Source organism: Sardina pilchardus, chromosome 6 (genome assembly GCF_963854185.1).
Source record: "Sardina pilchardus chromosome 6, fSarPil1.1, whole genome shotgun sequence".
NCBI lineage: Eukaryota > Metazoa > Chordata > Actinopteri > Clupeiformes > Clupeidae > Sardina > Sardina pilchardus.
The window spans coordinates 32093777-32119625 of NC_084999.1; the positions used below are offsets into that span (position 1 = coordinate 32093777).

General features: G+C 44.4%; 1 protein-coding gene and 1 long non-coding RNA gene across 2 annotated transcripts; both read left to right on the plus strand.

Annotated features, from left to right (window-relative positions):
* The first annotated feature begins 851 nt into the window (after nucleotides 1–851).
* clstn3 (calsyntenin 3) lies at nucleotides 852–15630 on the plus strand. Its single transcript, XM_062539465.1, has 19 exons — nucleotides 852–1045; nucleotides 2066–2132; nucleotides 4112–4234; nucleotides 4583–4793; nucleotides 5269–5477; nucleotides 6388–6537; nucleotides 6875–7060; nucleotides 7572–7859; nucleotides 8336–8448; nucleotides 8773–8932; nucleotides 9497–9556; nucleotides 9847–9995; nucleotides 10212–10360; nucleotides 11945–12171; nucleotides 12475–12636; nucleotides 12787–12932; nucleotides 13148–13283; nucleotides 13501–13685; nucleotides 13903–15630. The coding sequence occupies exons 2-19, from the start codon at nucleotides 2066–2068 to the stop codon at nucleotides 14047–14049; spliced, it is 2868 nt and encodes a 955-aa protein (XP_062395449.1). The 5' UTR covers nucleotides 852–1045; the 3' UTR covers nucleotides 14050–15630.
* Nucleotides 15631–21082: 5452 nt separating this feature from the next.
* On the plus strand, nucleotides 21083–23079 carry LOC134082185 (uncharacterized). Its single transcript, XR_009939593.1, has 3 exons — nucleotides 21083–21295; nucleotides 22062–22200; nucleotides 22290–23079. It is a non-coding gene; the product is annotated as an uncharacterized LOC134082185 (long non-coding RNA).
* The last annotated feature ends 2770 nt before the right edge of the window (nucleotides 23080–25849 follow it).

Consider the following 25849-nt stretch of genomic DNA (forward strand, 5'->3'; position numbering starts at 1 on the left):
TTTTTTCCATGACACGCATCCATTTGAAATTTGTTTTCATCGCTCCATCATTGTCTTGTTCCGTGGTCTCCATGGCTTCCCCACTCAGTTCTGGATGTGTCTGTTTGAACTGGAGCACAAAGCAAAAACGACAACTACAACCAACTTTTACAAACTAATTACCAAAACTACAGTGTTTTTGTATTAATAAAGTTCACCTGGATTCTCAGCAACTTCAGTGAGGGGGGCCCGCTCAGCCCTACAGACAAACTGGAGCAGGAACTCACTGTAGCAATGACAATATTTTATTAATATTTATATTCACTGATTTTAAGATTCAGTCTGATGTGAATCCATTGTTAATATTTCAGAGACTACTTTTGCCTTATTCCTACCAAATGTACAAAAAAAAGAAAAATAATTTTAAATGAAATCTTTTTGTAATGTTCATTAAAATGCTGGATTAAAAAAAGATGTTCATCATGCTGCTCTCTTTTTGGGGATTATGTGCGGTCTACACTGGCCTATCTGTCTGGTGTGGTGGTCGATATGACGTCATTTTGCAGTCTGGGAAGACTGGAGGTGGAAGGAGAGGAGGGAGTGGACAGTGCTACCATCACTGCTTGTCACTCATTTAATGGCAAAGAAATGGAAATTAATATTGTGCGGTTTGTCTGTGACATGTAATATATCACGCTATAGACCCCACGCACACGCTTTGCCGCGGACAGGCCCTGTAAAAGCGCACAGTACGATGTCAAGAAGGGGAGTAGCCTATCTTGTGGGCTGACAGAGAGAGAGAGAGAGAGAGAGAGACGCAGTGTGGGCGGGTGAAGAAACGGAGTGAGAGGGAGGGGACATCGGCGTTATCGCACCGTCGTTTTTTTCTGCACGGTGTCTGCCGAAAACAAGGGCATTGGTCTCCTAATAGCCCAGCAGTTCACCCCATCCCAATTTCACAGTTATTTGAGATCCTGACCTATACTGAAGATTGGCGAAGCATTAAGGGGCTTACAATTACCTGTGGTCTGCATCCGTGTCGGAGGAGGACAGCAAGGCGCCAAAGGTGTGTTTGCGTGCGTGTGTGTGTGTGTGTGATGCTGCGAAGAGCAGTTTGGGGTACCATCATCACACCTCACGGGTAACGATGAATTCCAATGTCGTGTGATGGTTTCCGTAATTGAATGACATGATGTTAATCTGTTTTCGAAATATTGAGTCCAGCGCGTCCATACCGATGCATTGGAATGAGTAGTAATTTTCATGTTCTGAAAACTGATCATCAGTTGTCGCATATTGGCTTCACATGCCTGTGCACATAACATAAGGCCACTTAATTTAATGTCACGTAGGCTAATCCGTGAGTGTAGAAATGTTTTGTCATAGTTGTAGCCTTACTAAGTCATATTGCTGATTTGCTGCTGATTATGCTATACTAACGTGAGTTGGACGTGAATATCTGGATTTATGGATGGATTTTGGCCCATATAGGCTATTTTACGCATTCTCCTGCAGGCATGTATGTGGTTTCAGTTGTCTTCAAAATAACTCCAACATAAGCCCTTTATTATAGCCCAAAAGGTGCCTATACCAAACATGCATGAACACACGAATCCTTCACCTCAATACGTGTAGGCTGTTTGTATGGACGCAATGGCCTGATCACTGCCTCCGTGCGCACCACTTGACGGTAGTGTATATGATATATCAAATATGTTGGGGTATGACTTGATACAAATGTTTGCAGCCCTACACCATCAGAGTAGTTGGACCCCGCTGCAGTAGTGTTGCCTCTGAGGTATGGCTAAGGCAAACTACATGAGAGCCTTTTGGCTTTTGGGTTATGCAAGATACACATCCATATGGGTACACTCATCTAATCTCCCAGGATTGCAGTGTCACTGTGTCAAGGGATGACTGCCTGGATACCTGATATTGATACTGGTGTTGATCTGGCTGTCTGTGTGTCTGTCTATGTGTCCTCTCGTTGATCTGTCCTCTGTCTGTATTCTATAAGTGTTGACTGGTTTAATGCATGTATGTCCCCCCCTGCCCCCTCCCCTCTGCCTATCCCTTCCTCCCTCAGATGGACAGAATGAATTTTCTCTCCTTTCTCCTCCTTTGCTTGACTTCGGTTGCCCATGGCAACAAAGGTCAGTTTCTCTCCTTTTGACTGTTGATCATGACATACAATTATTGTTATGCACCTGCTACTCAGCAGTAATCTAGTGCCATATTTTTAGTAGCCCAGTTTGTCAAACATATACGGACTAATGTAATGGCAAAATCTATCCACAACTTCCTCGATTTAATGTGATTTTGTTATATTCAAAATTGTGTTGTAATTATGAATGCAGCACCAGGTCTACATTAAATCACATTTAAATGTGTGTCCCCCTGAGTGTTTCTGAGTGTTGCCATGCATGCTTATGTGGTCTTGTCATCAATATTAACCCATGAAGTCATTCATTCATAGCCTATCTGTTCATATTCAGGTCTGTTAGCAATGCCAGCACATTGTTTAAATTCCCACCAGTGAGACCTCTCTGAAGGATACTCTGAGTCAGACAGTTTGTCTTTAGAATGAATAAGAAAGACAGGGAGAGGAAGAGAGATAGTGAAAGAGAGAGAGAGGGGCAGAGGTAGGAGTGGTGGAATACAGGGAGAAAGAGAGAGAGAGAATGACAGGGGGATGATAGAAGGGTAAATTTGTGCAGAGGAAGTGACAGAAAGAGCTATCAAGACAAGGGTCGAAGTAGCGCTATCCATAACAATGACTGGATGAGGTTCCTCAATCCGAACAGAGGCGGCCACTAGGATGAGGGCTGAAACTGATCTGGAGACGAAGAGAGAGTGAACCAGAGAGGAAGGGGGGGGGGGAGGGGGGGTGGAAAGACCAAACAGAATCTGTGCCAAAAACAAAAATTAGGGAGAGAGGGAGAGCAAGAGGAGGATGGGAAGGTAGCGAATGAGAGAGGGATAGGATAGAAAAGTGCTGTCTCTTAGTCTGTAATCCTGGGTGTAATCCATGGCCCTGATGTTCAGATTAATGCTATATTGCAGAGGGAGGTTGTGAGTGTTAGATGAGGCGGGAGGGAGTGAGTGAGCGAGAGAGAGAGAGAGAGAGAGAGAGCGCAAATGAGATAGAGAGATAAATGACAAAATAAGAGGCAGAGATGAAGGATGAGGGGAAAGATGAAGTGGTCAGTCCGTGCGGACGCTAAATATGGAGAGGGCAGAGGCGAACTCTCACAGCTGTGGCGGAGTGGGCTTTTTACCTGCACCATCCACTCTGCTCCACATCAACTGGACTTCAGCTTAGAGCCAGAGTATTTTTACTGTTGTTGATGTATGTAGGCATTAAATAACAGAGGCTCTAATAGAAAGTGCGATTTTTTTTTTCAAGAAAGAAAGTATATCTACTACCATAAATTTGAGATTTTTTTAAAAGTAACCAAGTGTCACATTTAATTGCCCCGCTCAAAATCAAACTGAGCCATTTGAGAATTTAATAATTGATTTCCTTTTGAAATGTTTTCACTGCAAAGCTCCCAATTTAATTTGGCATTTCTACGTGTGCTGCCGACGGCAAGTGGCAGTGGTTGGTTGGTGTGAATGATAGGTGCAATATAGCTGTGTGTGTATGTGTGAGTGTGGCGTGTGAGTGTGGCATGTGTGTGTGTGTGTGTGTGTGTGTGTGTGTGTGAGAGAGAGACAAGGTGAAACCTCCCCACACTTCATTATGCTGCCAACCAGAGACAGGTGTGAAGTGGCTGCAGATGTTTGTGTATGCCTGTGTGTCCAGAGTGTCCAGAGATATGTGGATGAGTGTGAAAAGCGAGAGTGTGTGTGTGCACGCGTGTGTGTATGTGTGTGCGTGTGTGTGCGTGTGTGCGCATGTGTGCAGGCATGTGCATGACTGAAAAAGATTATTTATCCTGCTTTGTGCAGTGGTTCTGCTGATTGTATGTGCGTGTGTGTGTGTGTGTGTGTGTGTGTGTGTGTGTGTGATGGCGCATTAACTTAACTCTCTGTCCCTCATGTTGTAAGAAGAGCCATTAGTGATGCTGCATTTTCACATCATCATTGCTGTTTAACCCATGGTCCTTTCTGGCCTCTACATCATTCTCAGCCAATAAGCACAAGCCATGGATCGAGACAGAGTATCAGGGCATCGTCATGGAGAACGACAACACCGTTTTGCTCAACCCTCCGTTGTTTGCCCTGGATAAGGACGCCCCTCTTCACTATGCTGGTGAGAATAGATCTTTCTCTGGCCTGTTCTTTTCATCCAGTCTGTTTTAGAACCTTCTGTTTGCTTTCAGATTTCCTTTGGGTTCATCTGAGTTTCCCTTTATCTTTATTTCAGTGATTCTCTATTTTTTTGTACTTAATTCCTTCTGCTGCCTGCCAGTTTCTGCAAACATCTTTCATGTTCTTTTAGTTCCACCCTATGAGGCTAGTTCAAGTCTTGCCTGTTTCCATCTTTTTCTTGTGCAGACATCAATAAATGCTTCTGAATGTGCTGAAGGTTTAGATTGGTGGAAGACTATTTTTCTGGGTTTTTTTTGTATCATTCTGACTCTCCCTCTGCATCATTCAGGTGAGATATGCGGGTTTAAGATCCACAACGGTCCCAGCGGTTCCGGCTCGGCTCAGTTCGAGGCTGTGGTTCTGGACCGCTCCACGGGAGAGGGTCTGGTGCGCTCCAAGGAGCCTCTGGACTGTGAGAGCCAGCGGGAGCACAGCTTCACCATCCAGGCCTACGACTGCGGAGAGGGTCCCGACGGAGCCAACACCAAGAAGTCTCACAAGTCAGTGCTCTCATAGGATCCTCCTTAGGTTCTCCAAAGGTTCTCTTTTGGTCCCTTAAAGTCATTGCTCTCATAGGATTCTCTCTTCCAAAAGTTCTCTTTTGGTCCCTTAAAGCCAGTACTTTCAGAAGGTACCCGTGACTGAAAGGTCTTTGCCATATAAAAGTGGTTGCTATGGTTTTCTGGAAATAATAGAGCGCTCTAGTCAGGTGGCACAGCCTGTGCTGTCGTAATTGAGACCCTTGCTGTGAACTCAAGAGGGTGAAAATGCTCTACTGCCTGGAGGAGAACAGATTTCATCTTCTCTACGAAAAACTAAGCACGAAAAAAACAATAAATTAAATAAAACTATATAAAAAAGACCAATACAAATAACCACAGCCGTTTAGACAAACGTCAAAATATTGAATAGTATTACTGAAGTTGTGTAATCCTTTATTCAACGTTCATTCTCTGTCTCTGTGTTGCTGTGCAGGGCCACGGTTCATGTGCGTGTGAATGACGTCAACGAGTTCTCGCCCGTGTTTGTGGAGCGCCACTACGAGGCCTCGGTGCCAGAGGGGCGCCTCTTCGACCGCATCGTCAAGGTGGAGGCCCTGGACGCCGACTGCTCACCTCAGTACAGCCAGATCTGCTTCTACGAGATCGCCACACGCGACGTGCCATTCGCCATCGACAACGACGGTAAGAACGGCAGCTCCCAGAATGGGGCGGGGTGGGGGGGGGGGGGTGGGGGGGGGGGGGGAATGCACCAGACTGGTTCAAGCAGTGTGTGAACTGGACTTCTGAAACTCTGCCCTCCATCTCTCCGTCTCTTAACCCCCGAGAAGTGTTTCACCTGTGGACGTAGTGGGAGTGTAATATCTGACTGTGTCACATTGATGTGTAAAAGGTGTGGAACAGAGCAGGTGAGAGGGTGTCACGAGTGGACATTTTGTTCTATGAAAAGAGAACGTGTTAGGGGAGAGAAAGGGAGATGGGGGGAGACAAGGACTGTGTGTCTCCTGTCTTTAGCAATGACTCTGCATATTTTTTTTCACTTGGAGAGAGCAAGTGCCCCCTGCATGGTGCTCTGGGGTATGTAGTTCTTTTCATCCTTTTGTCTGGGCTCAAGAAGGGACATACGGTACACAGTGGCTTTTTGTCAGGGCTGAAAGCTCCTCTATTGTGTCTCTCTTTTACTCGAATTATGTCCTTGTCCCTTTCTTTTAACCCTGTTTCCTGTGATATCAAATAGATTTTGTCCTTTTCTTTCCAAATGTAACTTTGTGAAATTGCGCATTTTTGCCCTCGGCAAGACTGAGATGGTGGGTTTCCAGGCTGTGTGCATTGCCCCTGTATGTCTTTCTCTCTGTGCTTCACTCACTCTCTCTTTCTGTCCTGCTCTTCTCCCCTGTTCTTTCATCTCTCTCAGATTGAACTGACTTTGGTGTGTGTGTGTGCTTGTGTGTGTGTATGTGTGTGTGCGCGTGTGTGGGTGTGTGTGTAAGAGGACGAATGTTGTAGCTTTGATGCGAGCGCTCTCGTGTCGAGTTGCTGAATCACAGTGCTGTGTAAACGCTCTCATCTGTCGCCTGCTCCTCTCCTCTCCCAGGAAACATCAAGAACACCGAGCCTCTGGACTCCAAGCGCCAGCGCGTCCACACCTTCTGGGTGACGGCGTACGACTGCGGCAAGAGACGTGCCCAGGCTGATGCCCAGGTTACCATAACGGTCAAGCCGTCCTGCAAGCCTGGCTGGATCGGTAATCAATGCACACTGCTTAATCAATAGCCTGAAATTGATTGCCTTTATATCTTTGTCCATGTAAATGACTCTGTGTGTGTGTGTGTGTGTGTGTGTGTGTGTGTGTGTGCGTGTGAATATACGAGTGTGTGTGTGTGTGTGTGTGTGTGTGTGTGCGTGTGTGTGTGCTGCTAGATCATTTGAGTGTGTGAGAGGAGGATGCTGGGGTGGGGGCAGCAGCAGTATTCTCTGTGTACTCATATATCACCAGCCTTGTACTATGTGTAACTGAATAGCAGGCGACTGCACCAGCGCCTCAGTGCGGGCCAATGACATCCAGTGTGCTGATCTTCCAGGCTGGACCAAGAGGGTGGAATACACACCTGGCTCTGGCAGCATTCCACTCTTTCCAAGCCTCCACCTGGAGACATGCGAGGAGACTGTCTGGAATATTCAGGCCACCGTAGAGCTGCAGACTGGACACATTGGCAAGGGCTGTGACCGAGACAGCTACTCTGACCGCTCCGTGCGCAGGCTCTGTGGTGAGTGCCGTATTTTGGTATTTATAGATTTCCGGCATTTACAAAGAAACAAGATGGACATAACACAAAACATTTGTTTAGCTGACTTCATAATGGTGGTGAATATGAGGGCGCACAGTCATCTCAAATTATAGGCTGTAGAATTGGCAGTCTAAACATCACTGTTACTAAGGAAAACAGAGGGTCAGTCCCATCTGTTGTTGCTAAGTAACATGGACTGGAAGCTAGGTACTGGTCTCATTAGTGTGCATGATAATAGAACGCCAAGGTGGAAAATGCCGAACAGGCATTACCATTTTGCACAACTTCAATATGCTGACAGCGATTTTGGCAGGCCTGCCACTATGCTGTTTGCAAATGGTATTGCTACAAGGTCTTCAAGGCAGACATTAGGCAGAACACTTCACTAATAATAATAATCAAAAGTATACGTGATGTGATGGAGGTGACTTTTATTTTCTCCATTTTGACTGTGTTTGTGTTTTTATATCCCGTTCTGTGTGCTGTGCAGGTGCCGTGAGGGGAGAAGTCGACCTACTCCCGCCTCCTTCCCCAGCAGCCAATTGGACAGCAGCTTTGCCCACGCTGCCGTCCTCCGATTCGTCCCTGGTCTTCTCTTTCAACGGCTCGTCCCATGTCGCCGTGGTCCCCGACGCGGTCGTCTCGGGGGTGTCCGGGAATCACTTCACCCTCCAGCTGTGGATGCGTCGGGGAGGCGCCAACACGCAGGCGTCCGCCAGCCAGGCCAGAAGCTTCCGGAAGGAGGAGGAGACCATCGTCTGCAGCACGGTCAAGAACGGTGGGTTGATTATCCGTCTTCAGGTCGTCACGTCCTTAAGGTGTCAGCTCCCATACTGCTGCGGTCCAGCGCTGTCTTGTGATGGATGCATTCCTCTCTGCTTGAGAGCACAGCCATGCATGTGCCCCCCCCCCTCCGTCCTCCTCCTCCCCCTCCCCCTCCCCACCCCCTCAGCTTGATGGACTGCCTCCTGCCAGATTTACTCCCCAAGTGGGAACCACCTTATTCCACTAATCAGATGCCCCATGCAGATCTTGATCAGCAAAATTTGTGCAGGGATAAGGAAAAAAGCCTGCAGCCAGCAGTTTGTTGTTTATGCTCCAGTCGCCATCACCCCTGTATCTTAAATATGTTTGCTTTATTCCTCCTGCCGCTTGCCTCTGTCCCCCGCGCTCTAATGCACGTGCGTGGAGGGGGAAATTGGATATGAGAGTGTTGGGCTCATGGCCATCTCTGTGTCCCTCTTGTGCTCCCAGATGACTCCTACTCCCACTACTCTCTGTCTGTGCACGGCTGCCGCCTGTCCCTCCTCTACTGGGCCGACGTCTCTGCTGACCGGCCCGTCAAGTTCCTCTGGAAGCTGGAGCAGGTGAAATTCTGTGGGCATAAACAGGGGATAACAAACTCTAGATTTGTTTTGTTTTTTCATGTGAGGTCTGAGATGTGCTGCAGACTGTGTGTGTGTGTGTGTGTGTGTCTGCGTGTGTGCATCATGCGGGGGTTTAAGTGATTTGGGTTGGGGTAACAGGTCTGCTCCGACAGATGGAATTAAGTATGTTGGATTAATGCGGGGGCCCAATCTGTTGAGGAGCGGAGTTCAACCAGATCTCCTCCCTCTTCAGTGAGCTTCCTCCTCTTCCCCCTCCTCATCCCACTAACGACCTCTCGTCATGTGCCGTCTCTCTTTGGGCAGGTCTGTGACAGCGAGTGGCATCACCTATCCCTCAGCGTGCAGTTCCCCTCTGTCACGCTTTACGTGGATGGGGTGACCTTCGACCCTGCTCGTATCCATGACAACGGTGCCATCCCCAACCCTGCCCCGCACCAGCGAATGGTCATCGGTGCTTGCTGGGGTACGTTCCGGATTCAGAACTCACACACGCATGCTCAGGTTTTGGCCAGATGTCAATCAATTCAACCTTATTAACAGCCAATTACAGCGGACAGGAAGTATTCACTTCCCTTCATCTAATTATATGTTTTGAGAGACAGGCCATCTGCATCTCTGAGGCTATTTATAAAACCTCCCGCTCTCATCAATTATTCAGCTGAGGGGAACAACAGAGAGGGCTTGCTGCTTAGCCTGTCAGTTATGCCCATCCGATCGCTAAAAGGGGACATATTGTCAGTTAATTACCTCTGGAAACACCCCCATCAATACTGGTGGCGTGGTAATCGGGCTAGAGTTGAAATAATGAGCCTTTGCTTTTGCCATTCGTTATTTCTGTGTCTCTTTGTCTTCTCTCCACCCACTCCATCTGCCTCACTTCTCTTCACCTTCACCAACACATGAGGCTTCTATCTGTTCTCATTTACGCTTTATACCTCCCTCCTCTCTCTCTCTCTCTCTGTCTCACTCTCTCTATATCTCTGATTCTCTATCCCTCTCTCTGCCTCTCTATCCCTTTATTCCTCAGAGCCCGAGGAGAAGCAGAAGGAAATTCTGAACAACACCATTCCTGAGGGGAGAGACACAGGTGAGTGGGAGCCATCTGCAAAGAGTGAGAATGTGTGTGTGTGCGTGTCTGTGTCTGTGCACACACGTGTGTCTCTTGACTAAATTCCCAATGGACTGTCAGTATATTTTCATGATGTTCCGAGAGGCACACAGGGTTGTGGGGGGGGGGGGGGGGGGGGGGGCAGTGCAGGCAGAGAGAGGCCGGCACCCTGTCAGTCACACAGATAACAGAAAATAGGATCATGGAAAGTAGGTATGCTGCGCACATTTGTAATCCTCTCACGTTCACCCTATATGTTGCTCTCACAGTGAAATACGTCGGCGGTTACCGAGGCCTGTTGTCGGGGGTGACGGTGCGGCCAGGAAGTGTGGAGCCCCACAGTGTTGTGGAGTGCCTGTACGCCTGCCGCGAGGGGCTGGACTTTGGGGATCTGGAGACGCTGGGCTCGGGCATGAAGGTAATGAGCGTGTGAGCCAAGAGTCCCAAGCCTGTATGCTACCAGTGTTGCAAAATGCTGACGGGCGCGCTAACTGATGAGAGAGAGACAGAATCTATTCTCACAACCACATGATTGACATATTAATTAAGGAGTAAATCACATGCAAAGACCCCCCCCCCCCCTCATCTTTCTCTGTCCTCCCCCTCCCAATGTCATGTGCTGTGTGTGGCGCAGGTGCATGTGAACCCCAGTCAGTCCGTGCTGGTGCTGGAGGGAGATGACATTGAGAGCTTCAACCGCGCCGTGCAGCAGGTCACCTACAGGAACTCTCTTCGCTTCGCCACACCTGGGGTGCGACCCCTCAAACTCACCACCTCCCTTAGGTGAGACCGCCCTGAGATGAAAGGATCATTCCTTTGAAATAAGCCTGTAGATGTGTGTGTGTGTGTGTGTGTGTGTGTGTGAGCCTGTGTGCACAAGCTGGAATACGATTTCTGGTCAAATATAAAATCTTTTAGATATAAAATTTGAATTTTATGTTTAATATAGTTTTCCCTCAGACATGTTCAAGGATCTTCCATAAATGCCTTTGGCTCAACCAAATGAACAAACCTATGAATAGATTATGTGCAAAAGCCTTTGAGCCTGACATCCCCCGTCATCTTTAATTTCAGTGTGTAATTAATTCCTAGTTCTGATTTGCATTTTAAAACCACACAATGTACACTGTCCACATGCCACAACACTGTCAGGGAATATCCATTTTGTGTCATTTTTGGCTTACTCCATTGCGCTGTAATTTGCATGTCATTTCACATTGAACCATAATAGCTTCAAAGATCCTCTTCACTGTCTGGTTTGAACCAATTTCCTGACCTTGTGCTGTGAGCCTCGGTGTCTCCAGCCCGAAGTCTCTCACTGGAATACAGATAGACAGTCTCCCTTGTATAAGCAGCTCTCTGGTTACATGCTCAGCATAAACATCCACCTGCATTATCAAGGTCAAGCATCAGGGGAGTGGTCCAGCAGCCTTGGACTTGAGAGGTCTTATTTTGAATTTTTTAAAGGAGAGTGGCTTTTATGAGAGTGTACTCATTGATATCAATGGGCTAATTTGACGGTACGCACAGAAATAATAATTAAATCAAATCCAATTGTATATTAGTCCTATGCTAATGCTATGGTTAATTTTGTATACTATATGTTATATACAAAAAATGGACAAGGGTGTTTTTGTATTGTATCCTTATGTGAGTTTATGGCAGTTTATTATCAGTGTGTACACTACATATGGTTAACTGACACCATTTATGTTGTTGTCTATTCTTTCGCCCTGGCAAGCTATTAAAGTCCCGTGGAGTTTTATGGAACCATAAACAAATGAATTGGAGAGGATGAGAGCTCTGCAGTGAACAGTGTGACATGAACAGTCAACAGTACCGTGCTAGCCCAGAGCCACTCTGATAATTGCAGGAACTGGAATGAGCCATGTCTGTGGAGACTACTGGACTGAATGTCATTTTTTAGAGCTCGTTTCTCCACTAATCAGATTTCAGGTCGTGGGATCGTGATGTCCAGCTGGTGAACCAGCAGTCATTAGGCTCAGCTAAACATAGCCAGCTGCTCTCTAATAGATATACTTTGTAGACATGCATATGCACATACACACGCACACTCATACACACATACTGTATGCCCATGCACACACACACACACACACACACACACGCACGCACACTCATACACACATATGCCCATGCACGCACACACACAAGCACGCACACTCAGAGATTGGTATTGAATAAGAACCCCTTTGGAACAATAGCAGTTTTTCCAATTCTAGTCATTTCAATTAGGCATATGCGCTCTCAAGCCCATACACAACAGACATCTGATTTGCTATTGTCACACACTCTAAATCTCCTCCCACACGCCTGTCTGTCTGTCTGTCTGTCTGTCCATCTCAGGTGTTTCAACGAGGAGAGCTGTCTCGCGCTCCGGGCTCTGGAGGGCTACCTGGTGGTCCTGCAGCCCGACGCGCCCCAGATCTCCCTGTCCGGCGTGGGGCCTCACCTGGCCCGGCCCGCCCCTGAGTTCGAGGGGCCCCGTGGAGTGCCCCTCTTCCCCGAGCTGCGCATCGTCTGCTCCCTCTCCCACGCGGTCAACACCGCCGCCCAGGGCATGGAGGGTGGAGGTGAGTCCAGAAGGGCCCTCGACATCTCCGTGACTCATAGAGCTATTTTGGACAGCACTGCTGAGGAGAGCCTTAATGGTTAACAGAGAGGGTTCACTCATTCACCCGCCACCCTTTATCTGTCTCCCTCACTCATGTGAACTTTACTCTTTGAGATTGAGTTACATTTTTACACAGAGCTTATCCTCCCCCCTTGTTCTGTTTGTCTTATCTGACATTGCTGTATGATTGCGAAATCATACATACTGTAACCCGAGATCTGACGTCCCTGTTGTCTCTGTCCTTATCGTCTGCGTGGCTCAGCTCTGATGTCAGATGCCGTGGCCCATACCTTGGATGGATGTGAAGTCCAGCCCTTAGGGGAGGAGCTAAACCCAGAGAAGGAGGAGCTTTTGGTTGATATGGAAGCCATCAAGGAGAGGGGACTGGACATCATAAACACAACAGCCTATATTGCCATCACAGGTACTGCGTGTGTGCGTGTGTGCGTGTGTGTGTGTGTGTGTGTGTGTGTGTGTGCGTGTGTGTGTGCGCGTGCTGGTGGTGAGAGATAGGGGGGTTTTGGATATGATAACAGTAAACACTAAAGTCAGGATCACCTCTTCCTCTCCTCAGGTGCTGAGTCGATCTCAGTGTATGAGGATGTCCTGCGCTCCATCCATTACCGGCTGGCTAAGGGCTCTGCTCGCTTCGAGAGGCGCTTCCGCCTGTCCTGCTCAGAGATGAACGGACGCTACACCAGCAACGAGCTCACTCTGGAGGTACTGGACACACATGGCCGCTCACTCAGCACATCGCCACGGCTACCCGCGCATAGCAGCGCGAGGAAATCTCTCTCTTGTTTCTCTTAATGTCTGTAACCTTCTTTTTATTCCTTCCTCCTTGGCTCCTTGTTTCCTCCCTCTCTCTCTCTCTCTCTCTCTCTCTCTCTCTCTCTCTCTCTCTCTCTCTGTCTCTTGCCTCTAATGTGTCTCAGGTGAATTTCCTGCACTCTTTAGACAGCCTGTACCACCCCTCCCACTTGCTGGCCTCCCAGCAGCAGTTCCTGCACCCCTCCCACCACACCGGGGAGCTGAGTGGCCACACACTGCCCAACCCTCACCGCAACTCAGGTACTCCGCCAGCACCACTGGCTCTCTGGGTGTTGTGTTTATATAGGAGGAAGTCTGCAGGGCCAAGGCAATGAATAACAGGATTTGCAGAGTTTCTGGACAGTTTTATGTCCATCCCGTGTGTATGTACATATGTGTATGTGTGTGTGTGTGTGTGTGTGTGTGTGTGTGTGTGTGTGTAGGAATATATCACTGATATTTCTGTTTCTGCCTCTAGTGGTCCCAGGCGCAGCCACGGTCATCATCATGGTGTGTGTAGGGTTCCTGGTTGTCATGGTTATTCTGGGAGTGTTCCGAATCCGTTCCATCCATCGCCGTGGCGAGGGGGCCAGGGGCGGGGATAAAGAGGGAAGCAGCCAGTGGGACGACTCTGCCCTCACCATCATTGTCAACCCCATGGAGGTGGGTACTGTGATCATGGTGGCCTCTTGTCATATTAACTGGTCTTGTCTGAGATCCAATTTAGCTTTTGTTAAGATGTGATGCGTAGAAGGCGGTAATGTCCGTACGAGGCTTCTGAGTCATTTGTTCTTGTCCACCTTGTTCCAAACTACTGAAAAACATGTTGAGTCATCCTTGTCTGTCTCCATTTTGGTGGCCATCTCCATCTCTGTCTCAGTCCTACGAGTCTCAAATGGGAATATCGGCTGACACAGAGGGGGAGGGAGACGAGGACGAGGAAGTGGCGGACTCGCCCGACGATGGCAGCGATGACCAGAGAATTATCATCAAAAAAGATGGCAGGGATGCTGCTCGGCGCTACTGAGCCCACCAGCTACCGTTCGGAAAGCCCACACACATATGGATACCACGGAAACCATCCCACACACACAAACTCGGCACCTACGTGTCCACTACGAGCCTCTGCACTCTTCTCTGGAATGTATGCTTACGAACACCATGCACAAATCACCAGATAATGCTTACATTTGCAAACATAATAATCAGACATGCCCAAAATGCATTCACTCTTCTTCTGAAAATATGAAACGATGGCACAAAGGTATTTTTGGACATGAATAATTAACATATTTGTGGTCAATACTCATTCATTCATCTGATACAGGCCTTGTTAGGAAATGGTAAAGCAATTATAAACCAACACAAAATAAGATCTTCACTGTACAGTTACAATGTGTATATTGGCCTAATATCGTCATCTTAGTCTAACACAAAGTTATCTAATCGTACACGCCCAACAAACGGCTGCACAATCTCTTCCCCTTTCTCTCTACACATTCCTTTACCACCAAATATGTGCCCAAGTATTGATGGTGAATCAGAAAAGGATCACGAAATGTCCAGTAACTGTGTGACCCAACCAATCTTCCAGAGTTCTCCTCAGCAACCCAAAATCGGCATCATAACTTTTAGCACCAACTGACAGCACAGTGCAACACAAGACATTATACAACATGGCATGACATAACACAGGATAACACAACACAAACCCTCTACTGTATCCAGAATGTCAGCTCAGCCTGGGCAGTTTTGATTGTATTGAATTTATGTAAATATGAATTATTATTATTATTATTATTATTATTATTATTATTATTATTATTATTATTGTGATTGTTTGTTTGTTAGTTATTTTTTTCCATCTACAAAGGGAACTCTGTGTTATTTAATGGCTTTCTGTTTGTGTTTTTTATTTTTGTATTCCTGTCACTCATATTCCAATATTCTGGTGATCATTTAAAACCATAATAATAATAATAGTAGTAGTAATAAGAATGATAATGACTGGCTTGATGAGTGTCTATTCATTTGTGTGTTGAATTGTGTAGCCTAATAAAAAAAAAAACGTGTTAATAATCTGAATCATGCTGAAACAGAAGGCACATGGCTCTTATGACCAGTTTTGTCATCTCCTCTCTCTCTCTCTCCCTCTCTCTCTCTCTCTCTGTGCTTTGCTCCACACCATGCTCAAAATTCTCCCTTTCTGTCTGTCTTTCTCCAATTGCTCATCTCTTCACACCCCTCCCGCCTTGTTTTCCAGCCCACCTCCTCCATCCTTCCGGTCTGTTTAGTTTCTGCAGATGTACAGACATGTGTCTCTCTTCACTCTCACTCCTCCTCACTCTTGCCCCTGTGTCTTTAGCACTGTCTGTGTCAGTGTACAGTGATAATATGTCAAGTTTAAAAGCCTGTTTGCTTTTTCCAATGTGTAATATTAAGAATGGAAAAAAATTGCATTAATAACATATATTATTACTATGGTTACTCTTGGGACATTTAACTGTACTTATTGATACAATGATATGGATTATATTGATTGATTGTTATTGATAACGTCTGAAAAAAAGGCAAAAATTCATAATAAAAACACTCGAACAATGTCAAAGTGCGAAATGTTCAAATTATTGTTGAGTCTTGATAAGGTTAGTGCATGGCAGCTTCATGAGAAACGTATACAGATTAAAATGGTTTCACGTCCAACAACAGCAACACAACATTTTATGATCTTATGAGCCCAAATATTGTATCTACATTATAACCAGGCTTTAGTAAAGATGAGCAAATTGGAACATCTGATGTAGAAAAACAATATCTGTCATATGAAGGCAGTTGGCCTTAACAACAACTCACATATAAACAAATAATATCAAAACACAGTGATGGTTAACACTGAGTGAGTCTACTGTAGCCTTCATTATTAACCTGTGGTTACATCAGTGTCTCAGCGTCCAACCTCTAGAATAGATTCTGCAATAAAAAACTAGAATGCATTTCCCGGTGGGAAAGTGCGAAGTGTGCTTGCTCCGACGCGCCGCGAAAGCGCTCCGGCAGGAGACGCGACCGCTCGCCCTCAGGTCAAAACGCTAAAGTTTGGCCAAGACGCAAAGCTGCTTCGAGTTTGGCGGCGTTACCCTCGATTGCCAAATTCTTACACTGACGTGACGGGTTGCCTAGGTTCATCAGTGGTATGTCCCAGAGCACCTCCAATGTAAAAATGTGGATGTCATCCCAAAGATGTAAAGAGATATGAGACAAAATGCATTTTTGCTAATTGCGACGCCCCCTAGTGGCCAAATTACACCAAATTTACTAAGGCTACTTTGGATTGTGTCCAAAATCGTCCCACCAAATATGGTCTTGACACCTCAAAGCGTTTCCGAGATTTGACCTCACTTCCTGTTTGGAGGCTTCGCCATCGAATTTGATTGGCTGCCATGGGCGAATGCTTTGATGTATGGAAATGAAATGTACACCTCTAAGGTCTGTAGACCTTGTGTTGAATTATGTATGAGTTGTTCACGTGTAGCCAGCATGAAACACGTAACCAGTGAAAGAAGGAAGGAGCCTAAGGAACTAGGCATGTATAATACGAGTAATGTTAGGAGTAATGTTAGGAGTATTGCGGGAACATCTGCTGTTTACTCACTGTTGAGTAAGTTGCAATGTGTTATAGCAGCGTTTCTCAAACTGTGGGGCGCGCCCCACTAGTGGGGCGCTGAGACATGCCAGGTGGGGCGCGAGCTGACGTGAAAAACCGGATACTTCTTTTTAATCTGTAGCCTGTGCCCTCCTTTATTGATAATTACGAGAATGCACCTCCATCTCACAAAACAAACACAAACAAGGTAATCTAGACTCTTGTAGGCTTATCATTGACCAAATGAAAATGTTAGTCTGTCCTGGAATCATAGTCCGAAAAAAATGATTGAAGTCGTAATTTTAATTGCAGCGGAAACGAAAAAAAAAACATTCATTTTATAGACGAGCGCAGTGAAATTGAAGGATATCTTGGCTATCTGTCCGACGACATAATTGCTGTTCTGCGATCTCGAAGAACAACTGCTTGACAAACGCAAACACTCATGTTTTGCCTTGCAAGTGGACAAGGCCACTGACAGTTACAAAGGTGGTTTAGGTATCATGTCCGCTTTGTTAACTTGACAGCGGCCGAAGATATTCTGCGAGTATGCCAAAAGTAGGGCCACTTCAGATGAACTATTCAACATTGATCTCAACAATTAGTCTACCTGGCAGAACAGGACATCAAATGGGAAAACTGTGAGGGACTTTGCTCGGTTGGGGCCCAGATAATAGCAGGTAAAAGAAATGCAATCTTCGTGATAAAGACGGTAGTGCCCGATGCGCAACAGACGGATTGTTTCATTCAGGGAAGCGCTCGCGTCAAGGCTTGACCTGAATAAGATAGTAAGAGTGTTGAACTTAATTTATAACAAAATGGTAGCATATAGTTGGTCCTTTTGCTGTATTTTTGGAAATCAGCTTTTTTTGAAGCAAGGATTGACACCTTGTCAATGACAAAAAACTGATGTTATTGGTCATTGATTTAGATTTTTATTTTTTCTCTATTTTTGAACTGATATTTATCTGTAGTAGCCTAACTGTTATTTGTTACTGATGTATATTTAGGAAGTGACGTTATAAATGTGACAATTTTGAGCTTGACCTATACTTTCTTAGAGCGATGATGGACAGGTGGGGCTCGAGAAAGCCCCCTTGATCAAAGTGGGGAATGAAAGAAACGTTTGAGAACCACTGTGTTATAGCCTCAAATTGATGGTAGAATAAATAGGACGACTCACCTGTTCAAATGGTGTAATAGGATCAAATTTGGTGTTGATATGTCAAAGCAACCAGGCTGTTACTGGTTAACGTGTCTGAATATGAAATAGGGATGGCGAAAACTACAAATTTTCTTGACCGACCACCGAGGCTCATTAGCCGGTTGAAACCGGTTAACCGGTTCGTTTAAAATAAATTATGCTATTTGAAATAACAGCCACGCAATTTCCCAACTCTCATCTCTCTGTCCCCCGCTCATAGGCTACACACAGCCCCGGCGCCGCCCTTTCACTCACATCACTTTTTAAAATCCCCTACAGCGCCAGTTTAGTTTGAGGAAGTGCTAACAATAATAACGAAAGATGATCATTACCTTATCTGTTGCCATTGATGACCCTTCCTGAAATGTAGATGTAATGTCTTTCCAAATCTAAGCCCATCTTATGCGGAAAGTTGCCTAGACTGCAACACGATAAAACCAATGGATAAAACAGCGCACTTCCAGATTGCAAAAGACGCACCGGCCACCGCTGTGACCTCGTGCCAAATGTTTTTATTGGTTTATTACGTAGCCTAGCCTACAAGCAGGCGAGTTATGAAAAATTGAGTGTGAGGGATAATTTGTTAACTTCACGAAAAAAAGATCTTCTTGGAATGAGATGGCTAGCTGTAGTAACGTTTAGTCCACTGTCTTTAGGCTAATTTAAAGATGCCTCTCTTTTTTTTTTGTTAACCGACTAGCGACAACTTTGGTCGGTTAACGTGGATACGGTCAACCATCGGTCAAACAGTCACCGGTTAACATCCCTAATATGAAATCGATTTTGGATTGGTTGCATGTGATAAAAGCTATGCCATTTCCTGTCCATATTCAGATTCAGAAATACTGTACACCGGCAACAAGGCACACACACACACACACACACACAGACACACACACACATATACATATATATATATATGTATATACTGTATGAGCAATTCCATGCAAAACTGTCAAGTCCATAACCCCACACAGCGTCAAACTATGATGTGGATGATGATTTCTTAAAAGTTTACCATTTCGCTCTTCTTGTTTGTACAACATATTCAATGACATTGTTAACTTAATCATTTGCATTATATAAATGTAACCTATTTTTCCACCCTTATGTCTCAACATATAGGCTACTATACACATAGTCACATTCATAAACATAAACAGGATCCTAGGTTCTCAATTTGCTGGACTCACTGTCTACCATAAAGTTAAAGAATAGTAATAACAGAAGAAAAGGTAAGAAGATGTTGATAGTGTGATTAACTGTGTGGTGCCTCCACTGAAGAATGTCTTTACCACTGCCCTGGTGGAAATATGCAAATCCTCAGAAATGTCAAGTGACTACTGTTACTTCTAACTGCTTTGATATAGCGTATCCTAAATGAAATACTATGCAATGCAAGCATCACAAAACATTTATTTTATCCTTTGTTTTTAACTCTTAGAATTCAGTTCAGTAGGCTATGACATAATAAAATGAAAGTACAAAAACAGTTTTTAAAACCCCTTTTTAAAAGTTCAACCTATCACTTTCAATGAAATCTCAATTAAGGATTACGTAGTTTTAGATAGTAACTGTGTGGTAATAATTCACCTATACCACCCATAGCCTAAATTAATTAAATGTTTACTATGAACAATAGTTAAATAAAACACACAGTAATACTTTCTATAACACTTTGTGTTGGATGTAATTCATTGAACCTATTGTTAACTGCTATACAATAAGTGGGCCAAACTTCACAGTTTAAGTCTCCACACATAAGCTTGCCTACTGAGTCTAAAAACATAGCTCCCACTTTCCTTAGCTGGAGGGGAATTCTGAGATTTCTCCCTAAAGCAGAAACTATTATTTTTACCTAATTATTATTACTATTATTATTGGGAAGGTTATAGGTTTGCACTGATTCAGGTAGGGTAGTGGCACTATACTGGATGGTATATCGGTTAGAATATAGGACGGAGAAGAGATGGGGTTTAACTTTGTATTGTTCCAGCAGAGACATTCAGGATTCCATACATACAGAGAAATATAGGTAGATGGCTATTTATATAGATAATATATCTGCAGCATACAGATATGCATTGAATACTAAGCTCATTAAACTGAATTGTAAGCCAGGACACACATAGGCTACAGCAACGGCAACGCTAACCCCTTCAAGAAAGAAAAGAAACCTTTTTGTTCGTGACTACAGTTATTATGTGGTCAATAACGCCATGTAGCGGCGTAAACGGTACTGTGTAATAGCGTTAACTCGCACAGCACAGGTACAAACTTCCTCCAGTCGGAGATTGTTAATGAGGGCTATATTTTACTGTCTATGGGGCTAAAGGACTGGATTGATTGATTGTGTTGCTTGGGTGGCGTCAGTTTGAACCAAAGATCATACAGCGCTAGAATCTTTGGTTAGAATACTGGTTGTGAAGCAGTAGTTTCTCCTTAGTTTCTTTATTGAGTTTTCTTCCACCATACAACAGCATGAATAAACTTATAATGTATAGTGGTCTGTAAAGAACCAAATAAACTGTCATTAATATGGTCACTAAATAAACTGTATCGCTATCTCTCATTCTATAAGCTCAACTTCTCACACAAGTAACACAGGCTTCCTTCATTTCAAACCCTTAATGCTAATGCTCCGTTTAGCATGCTAAGTCCTTGCATATCAACGTGAAAGATACATCCCACTCCCAATACACATGACCGAAGGTTACGGTCACTTACTTTTGTTGTCATACACGCACACAACTTCAACTTAAGGTAATTGGCAGTAAACTCACTCAAAACTAACGTCATGAACTTCACCAACACTGTGGTGTACTACTAGATAACGTCTCTAATGAACTAGCATGAGGCTGCACGAGAGGGCGTCACTAGGCAACAACACCTCAACAGAAGAAGAGTACAGAGATGCAAGACTAGTTCTAGCATAGACCTGGACAGTGTGTCGTCCGTTGGAATTGAAGCAACCGCTAGTCCAGAGCCCCCTGGTGGCTGGCTGCAGTACAATTCGTAGCTCCGCCCATCCCCATGTATTTCAATGGCCAAGTAGCCAACTTTCCGTGTCACTTTTCTCACCTAAAACTAATGTTATATTTACAACATGTTATTCGAAAAAATTGTTTTCAATGTGCTTCAATACACACCATTTTTCTTTTCTCTGTGAAATTAATTTTTTTAAAGTTATTTCAACAACTCTAAAACGGGCGTTGATTGACAGTGCGTGACCGCAGCGTCAGCCGCTTGCAGCCGTTCAGTCCGTGGAGTAGCTGTAGGCTCGGCTGTGGTGGTGTTCGTTCGTCAGGCAACTTATCATATTTGTTTTATTTGCTGTTATTACACTTTATACATTGACAGTCATGTCGTGCTGTGCTGTTGGTTGTACTAACGGGCCATCCCAGAGAAGCTCTGTGCAGTTTTTTTTCGGTAAGTGAATATTAACTTAATATTAGCTTGCTAACTTACAGTATGTAGCAGCTAGGCTATGAAGTCTTCTAGGGATCGCTTAGCCGTTTACTTTAGCAAGGTAATTTAATTTTACAGTCATCTGTGTCAGACATCCTTAAAAGGATTAGGTACAAGAATGGTTGTAGTTATTAGTATATCAATGTGTCTGATTGTGCCAGGAATAGCGGTCCAGTTAGCTGACGTTAGGTTACCGGGTGCTAGCTACATTACCTTACCAGGTATTTATCTTAGCCTTGTTGTCAGTTTAGCTGCTCGTTTATTTAACAATGTTGTGATAGTTCTTAGACGAAGCCGTGTACGTGGTGTATACTTTAACATTAATAGTTCTTGGTTATATTTAATGAGATTAAATATGTTAACACTATGTAATGACCCTATGGTTATGACAGCCGTTTTTCCGATGAAGGCTGTCTAACTTAGCTAACTTTATGCTACCGAGTTAATGTAGCTGTGCTACCTCGGCATTCAGCGATTCCGTAGCTACGTTTCTTGAACGTAGAACTATAGCCTAGTAGTAGTCAAATGAATGTCATACAACGACTGACTGAATTAATAAATGTGAACGGATTAACCAGCAGCCTCGCCAGACATCAAAGCATGGCATTACAGCCCCAGTCATCAGCAGCCCGGAGGCATTATGAGTTAAATATGTAATGGTTGTAATAAATACACTATGCCCCTTCACAACCGCTTGACATATGAATGTTTTTTTTTTTTTTTACAGTTTTCCTTTAGGTGTGCAGCATGCAGACAGACTGAGACGATGGCTGGTGAACATAAGACGACAAGACTGGGAGCCCAGCAAGTCATCTCATCTCTGTAGTCTTCATTTTGAAGACCATGAATTCACCATTTATACCTATGTAAGCCAATCATTTTCCTGACCAACACTGTGTGGTGATGTAAATTCCAACTCAACCCATTTCATGAATACCCAATTCATTATGTTAAGGGGAATCGTCTGACTTGCACTGCAGTACCAACTGTGTTCTCCCTTCCTGACCACCTGGTGAAGAGACCTGCTAGTAGAAAGGCAAGTGGTTATTTTCTTATCCTTTCTTTGTCAAGTGCTGCAAATGAGAAGGAATGTGAAATGGTGGCTGTTAATACATCAGATCAAAATGTGGCTTGTCAGTAGTGAGCAGTTACATTTTTGTGTCACCCAAGACATTAAAACGAAAGAATGATGTCATGGTTGAGATTGTGGAGAAATATTAAAAGAGGATGAGAAAGTAAGACGTGTAAAGTAAGTTTCATGGCATAACACAAACTTAGAACTTTTTTTATATGTTGTCTGTAATGCTATACAACTGTAATACCTCCTGGAAGTTTTGATTTTATGTATGTTTTTTCACATGGCGGTGGTGGTGCAGGAAGGGGGTATTTTGTCTTCCGCCTCCCTCCTGCACCACCACCGCCATCACCAGAGCTGAAGGTCCACGCCACCATCGCCAGAGCTGAAGGTCTACACCACCACCATCACCAGAGCTGAAGGTCTACACCACCACCATCACCAGAGCTGAAGGTCTACGCCACCATCGCCAGAGCTGAAGGTCCACGCCACCATCGCCAGAGCTGAAGGTCTACACCACCACCATCACCAGAGCTGAAAGTCTACGCCACCATCGCCAGAGCTGAAGGTCTACAACGCTGCTGCCACCAGAGCTGAAATCTCTCTAAGTTAATGACTAACCCCCCCTCACCCCTTGGCAAACACAATAAAACATGGTCATTTGTGGATATTTTGTATCATCATTATTTTTGCTTAATGTAGGCTTACCAACCATTTAAAACTGTTTACTGGTAATTTGAACTTGTTCATGTTATATCATGTTAAATTCTATAACCATGACCCATATATAATGTGAACATGTCAACGTTTGAATAACAATGGTTTTGATAGCAAGTAAACATTAAGTTTTTCATTTTTATTGTCAGTTTCCAATGCACACAGAGTCCAGCAACCTTTACAATGAGGGCAAATGAGAATAGTTTAAGTTTGAGTTCAGGGATATACTGCAAGTTTAAAATATGATACAATATGTTCATGATCATGAACATAGCAAGTGTCCTACACTGTTCAGGCAATCTACACCTTTCAATATCACGCTCGACATGTCTGAGGTTGTTCCTGTCAAAGTGGATGAGATGGACGTCCGGGGACTGGAGAAAGGACATGGGAAATGCCACCTACAAGAAAAGGCAAAGTTTTATAGCTGATCCTTTACTGTTAACACATACTGGTAAGCATACTAAGCATGCAAAACTAGCAGTAACGTATTAGTTTGTTTCTCAATGCGGACATTTCATTACTCTGCCAATGGGCACGACAACAGGCAGGCTGTGTTTAAAATTAACTAGCAGCTACGCCAAACACATAGATTCACTCTCCATGTTGAGGTGGCATATTAAAACAGCCTTTTGATAACGGCAAAACAAAATAGGCCGAGCCAAACATAACATTGTCAGCGTCTGTGTGCTAACGTTAGTCTTAACTTAACCAACTAGCTATCGCTACTAACGTTAGCTTCTATGCTAACGTAAACGATAGCAGCTAGCTGCTAATGTCTGATGTGCTTGGCAAGGCTTTTGAGCTGACAACGTTAATATAGCCTAACATAGCCTAAGTTATTTAAATGAAGTTATTAGCTAGTAAACTGGTGGCTACAATATAAAATATAAGCTGTGTATTTCACTAACAGACAAGAGGTTTGTGTTACATACATTACACTTACCAGAGAAAGTTCACCAACGTAAACCTAGGCACACGAACGAACTGTCAACGATACCGTAGCTTCTCAGCCAGCGCGTCGACGCGGTGCGGTGAGGGGCGTGTTTCACTCGTTGTGTGGGCGTGTCTGCTCCGACCTCCTCATCACTGCGCATGCGTCCAATCCTACTGCGCAAGCGTACTTCAAACTGGCTGCAAGATGGCGTCGCCGCGGTTGCTTCAATTCCATAGAACACTGCTGAATGCAGCCACACTGTCCAGTTCTATATATTCACCCCTTGCCAATGATGTCATAAAAGTTCGCGCCACAGCGAAATAGCTAACTGGACGGCAAGAAGACGAGTCGAATCAATGGGTTCTGATGGGACGTATAGCGCTAGCTCAAAGATTATATTGAAATTGTACCTTCATAATGTCCTTCCACCACTGTTAGCATATTGTCTGTAATGAATCAACATCTGATTACTTGAAACAGATATATTTTGCTTTGTTTTCTTGAGTGTTTCGGGAGTATTTCAACCACGATTGCACTGTCATCTGGTCCGTCTACTTAGCTCAGCAAGGGTTGTTATAGCAACCATAAACTCTGAATGGGACGGCACGTTCAACGAGTTCAGTGCTAGGATAAACGTAAGCTAGGTTAGCTAATAATAGTGTTCAATGACCGCTAACGTTATTTCATATACTGATATGTTATGTTTTGACTATGTTTCATCTGTTAAGAGCATTACAAATAAAGTGGCCAAATCGGTTTGAAATATTTTAGCCCAGAAATACTTAATATGGGTGTTAATATACAGTAGGCTAATATTAGCAGTAGACTACGATCTAGCAGCCCTATGTTAGTGCTGTTATCACTAGTTTAATAACTATGTAAATTTGCGATCACAACCCATTTCACCTTACAACACATCTGGCATGTTTATTTGACTACCAGACGCTTACCAAAGTAATACATTGAACTACAAAAGATGTTAAAGTGAAGGTGTTCACTTCTTCATAATGTAATTTGCCGTACATCTCCTATCTTTCTGCCGTCCGTCATGGTGCCGTCCGGCACTGTCACGTCACTTTGTGACGTTTCAGCAAGGGGTGAATACAGTCTATGAGTTCTAGTCTACGTCCTTACAGTAGAAACGCTAAACAGTAGATTCTCAAGCTAAACACATGAAGTATTATAATTTCAGAGAACACTTACAGTATATTACTTCATGGAAATCATGTCAAGAGCAAGTTTAAGTGTATTAGCAAACCTCTTGCATACCAGTGTGAATTAACGATGTATGTATCAAACTTACTTTTTGTCAATGATCGCATCTCTGAATGTAAAGGGCTGGATTACTCAGGATAACTGCAGGAATTGTCTAAGGGTAAATTAATTATCTATGTTTTTTGTGCACAGCCGTCTGCTCATCATCACAACAGAAAACGAAACTTAAAATCCTCAGACAGGGCGACCGCTCTACTTCCGGTATTTCGCCGAATTTGGGAGTGAAGTTCACCCAGAATGCTCAGGTCAATACAAATCATCCAAAACACACCGTCAGTATGAAACATCGTGTGATTGTCGAGTATATATACCAAATGAACACTTGCAATGTGTAACAGCGTGTAAGTCCGTACTTGCCCCTCGGGGCCATGGCATTGCTTAGATCTACCAGTCTCAGGATGAGACACCCCGATGCGGACCTTCCTAGAATCACACCTTCGTACCGTTGCGGACAATCCATATCATCCAATGACTAATTGAATAGTGGAAGGATACTATCATCCCATAATGA

What these genes read in the sequence shown, in the direction of transcription:
- clstn3 (XM_062539465.1), top strand. Translation starts at nt 2,066, where the DNA reads ATGGACAGAATGAATTTTCTCTCCTTTCTCCTCCTTTGCTTGACTTCG. An exon ending in CTGCAAGCCTGGCTGGATCG is followed by an intron (nt 6,538 to 6,874) that starts GTAATCAATGCA and finishes CTGATCTTCCAG; the next exon opens with GCTGGACCAAGAGGGTGGAA. An exon ending in TCCTCTGGAAGCTGGAGCAG is followed by an intron (nt 8,449 to 8,772) that starts GTGAAATTCTGT and finishes CTCTTTGGGCAG; the next exon opens with GTCTGTGACAGCGAGTGGCA.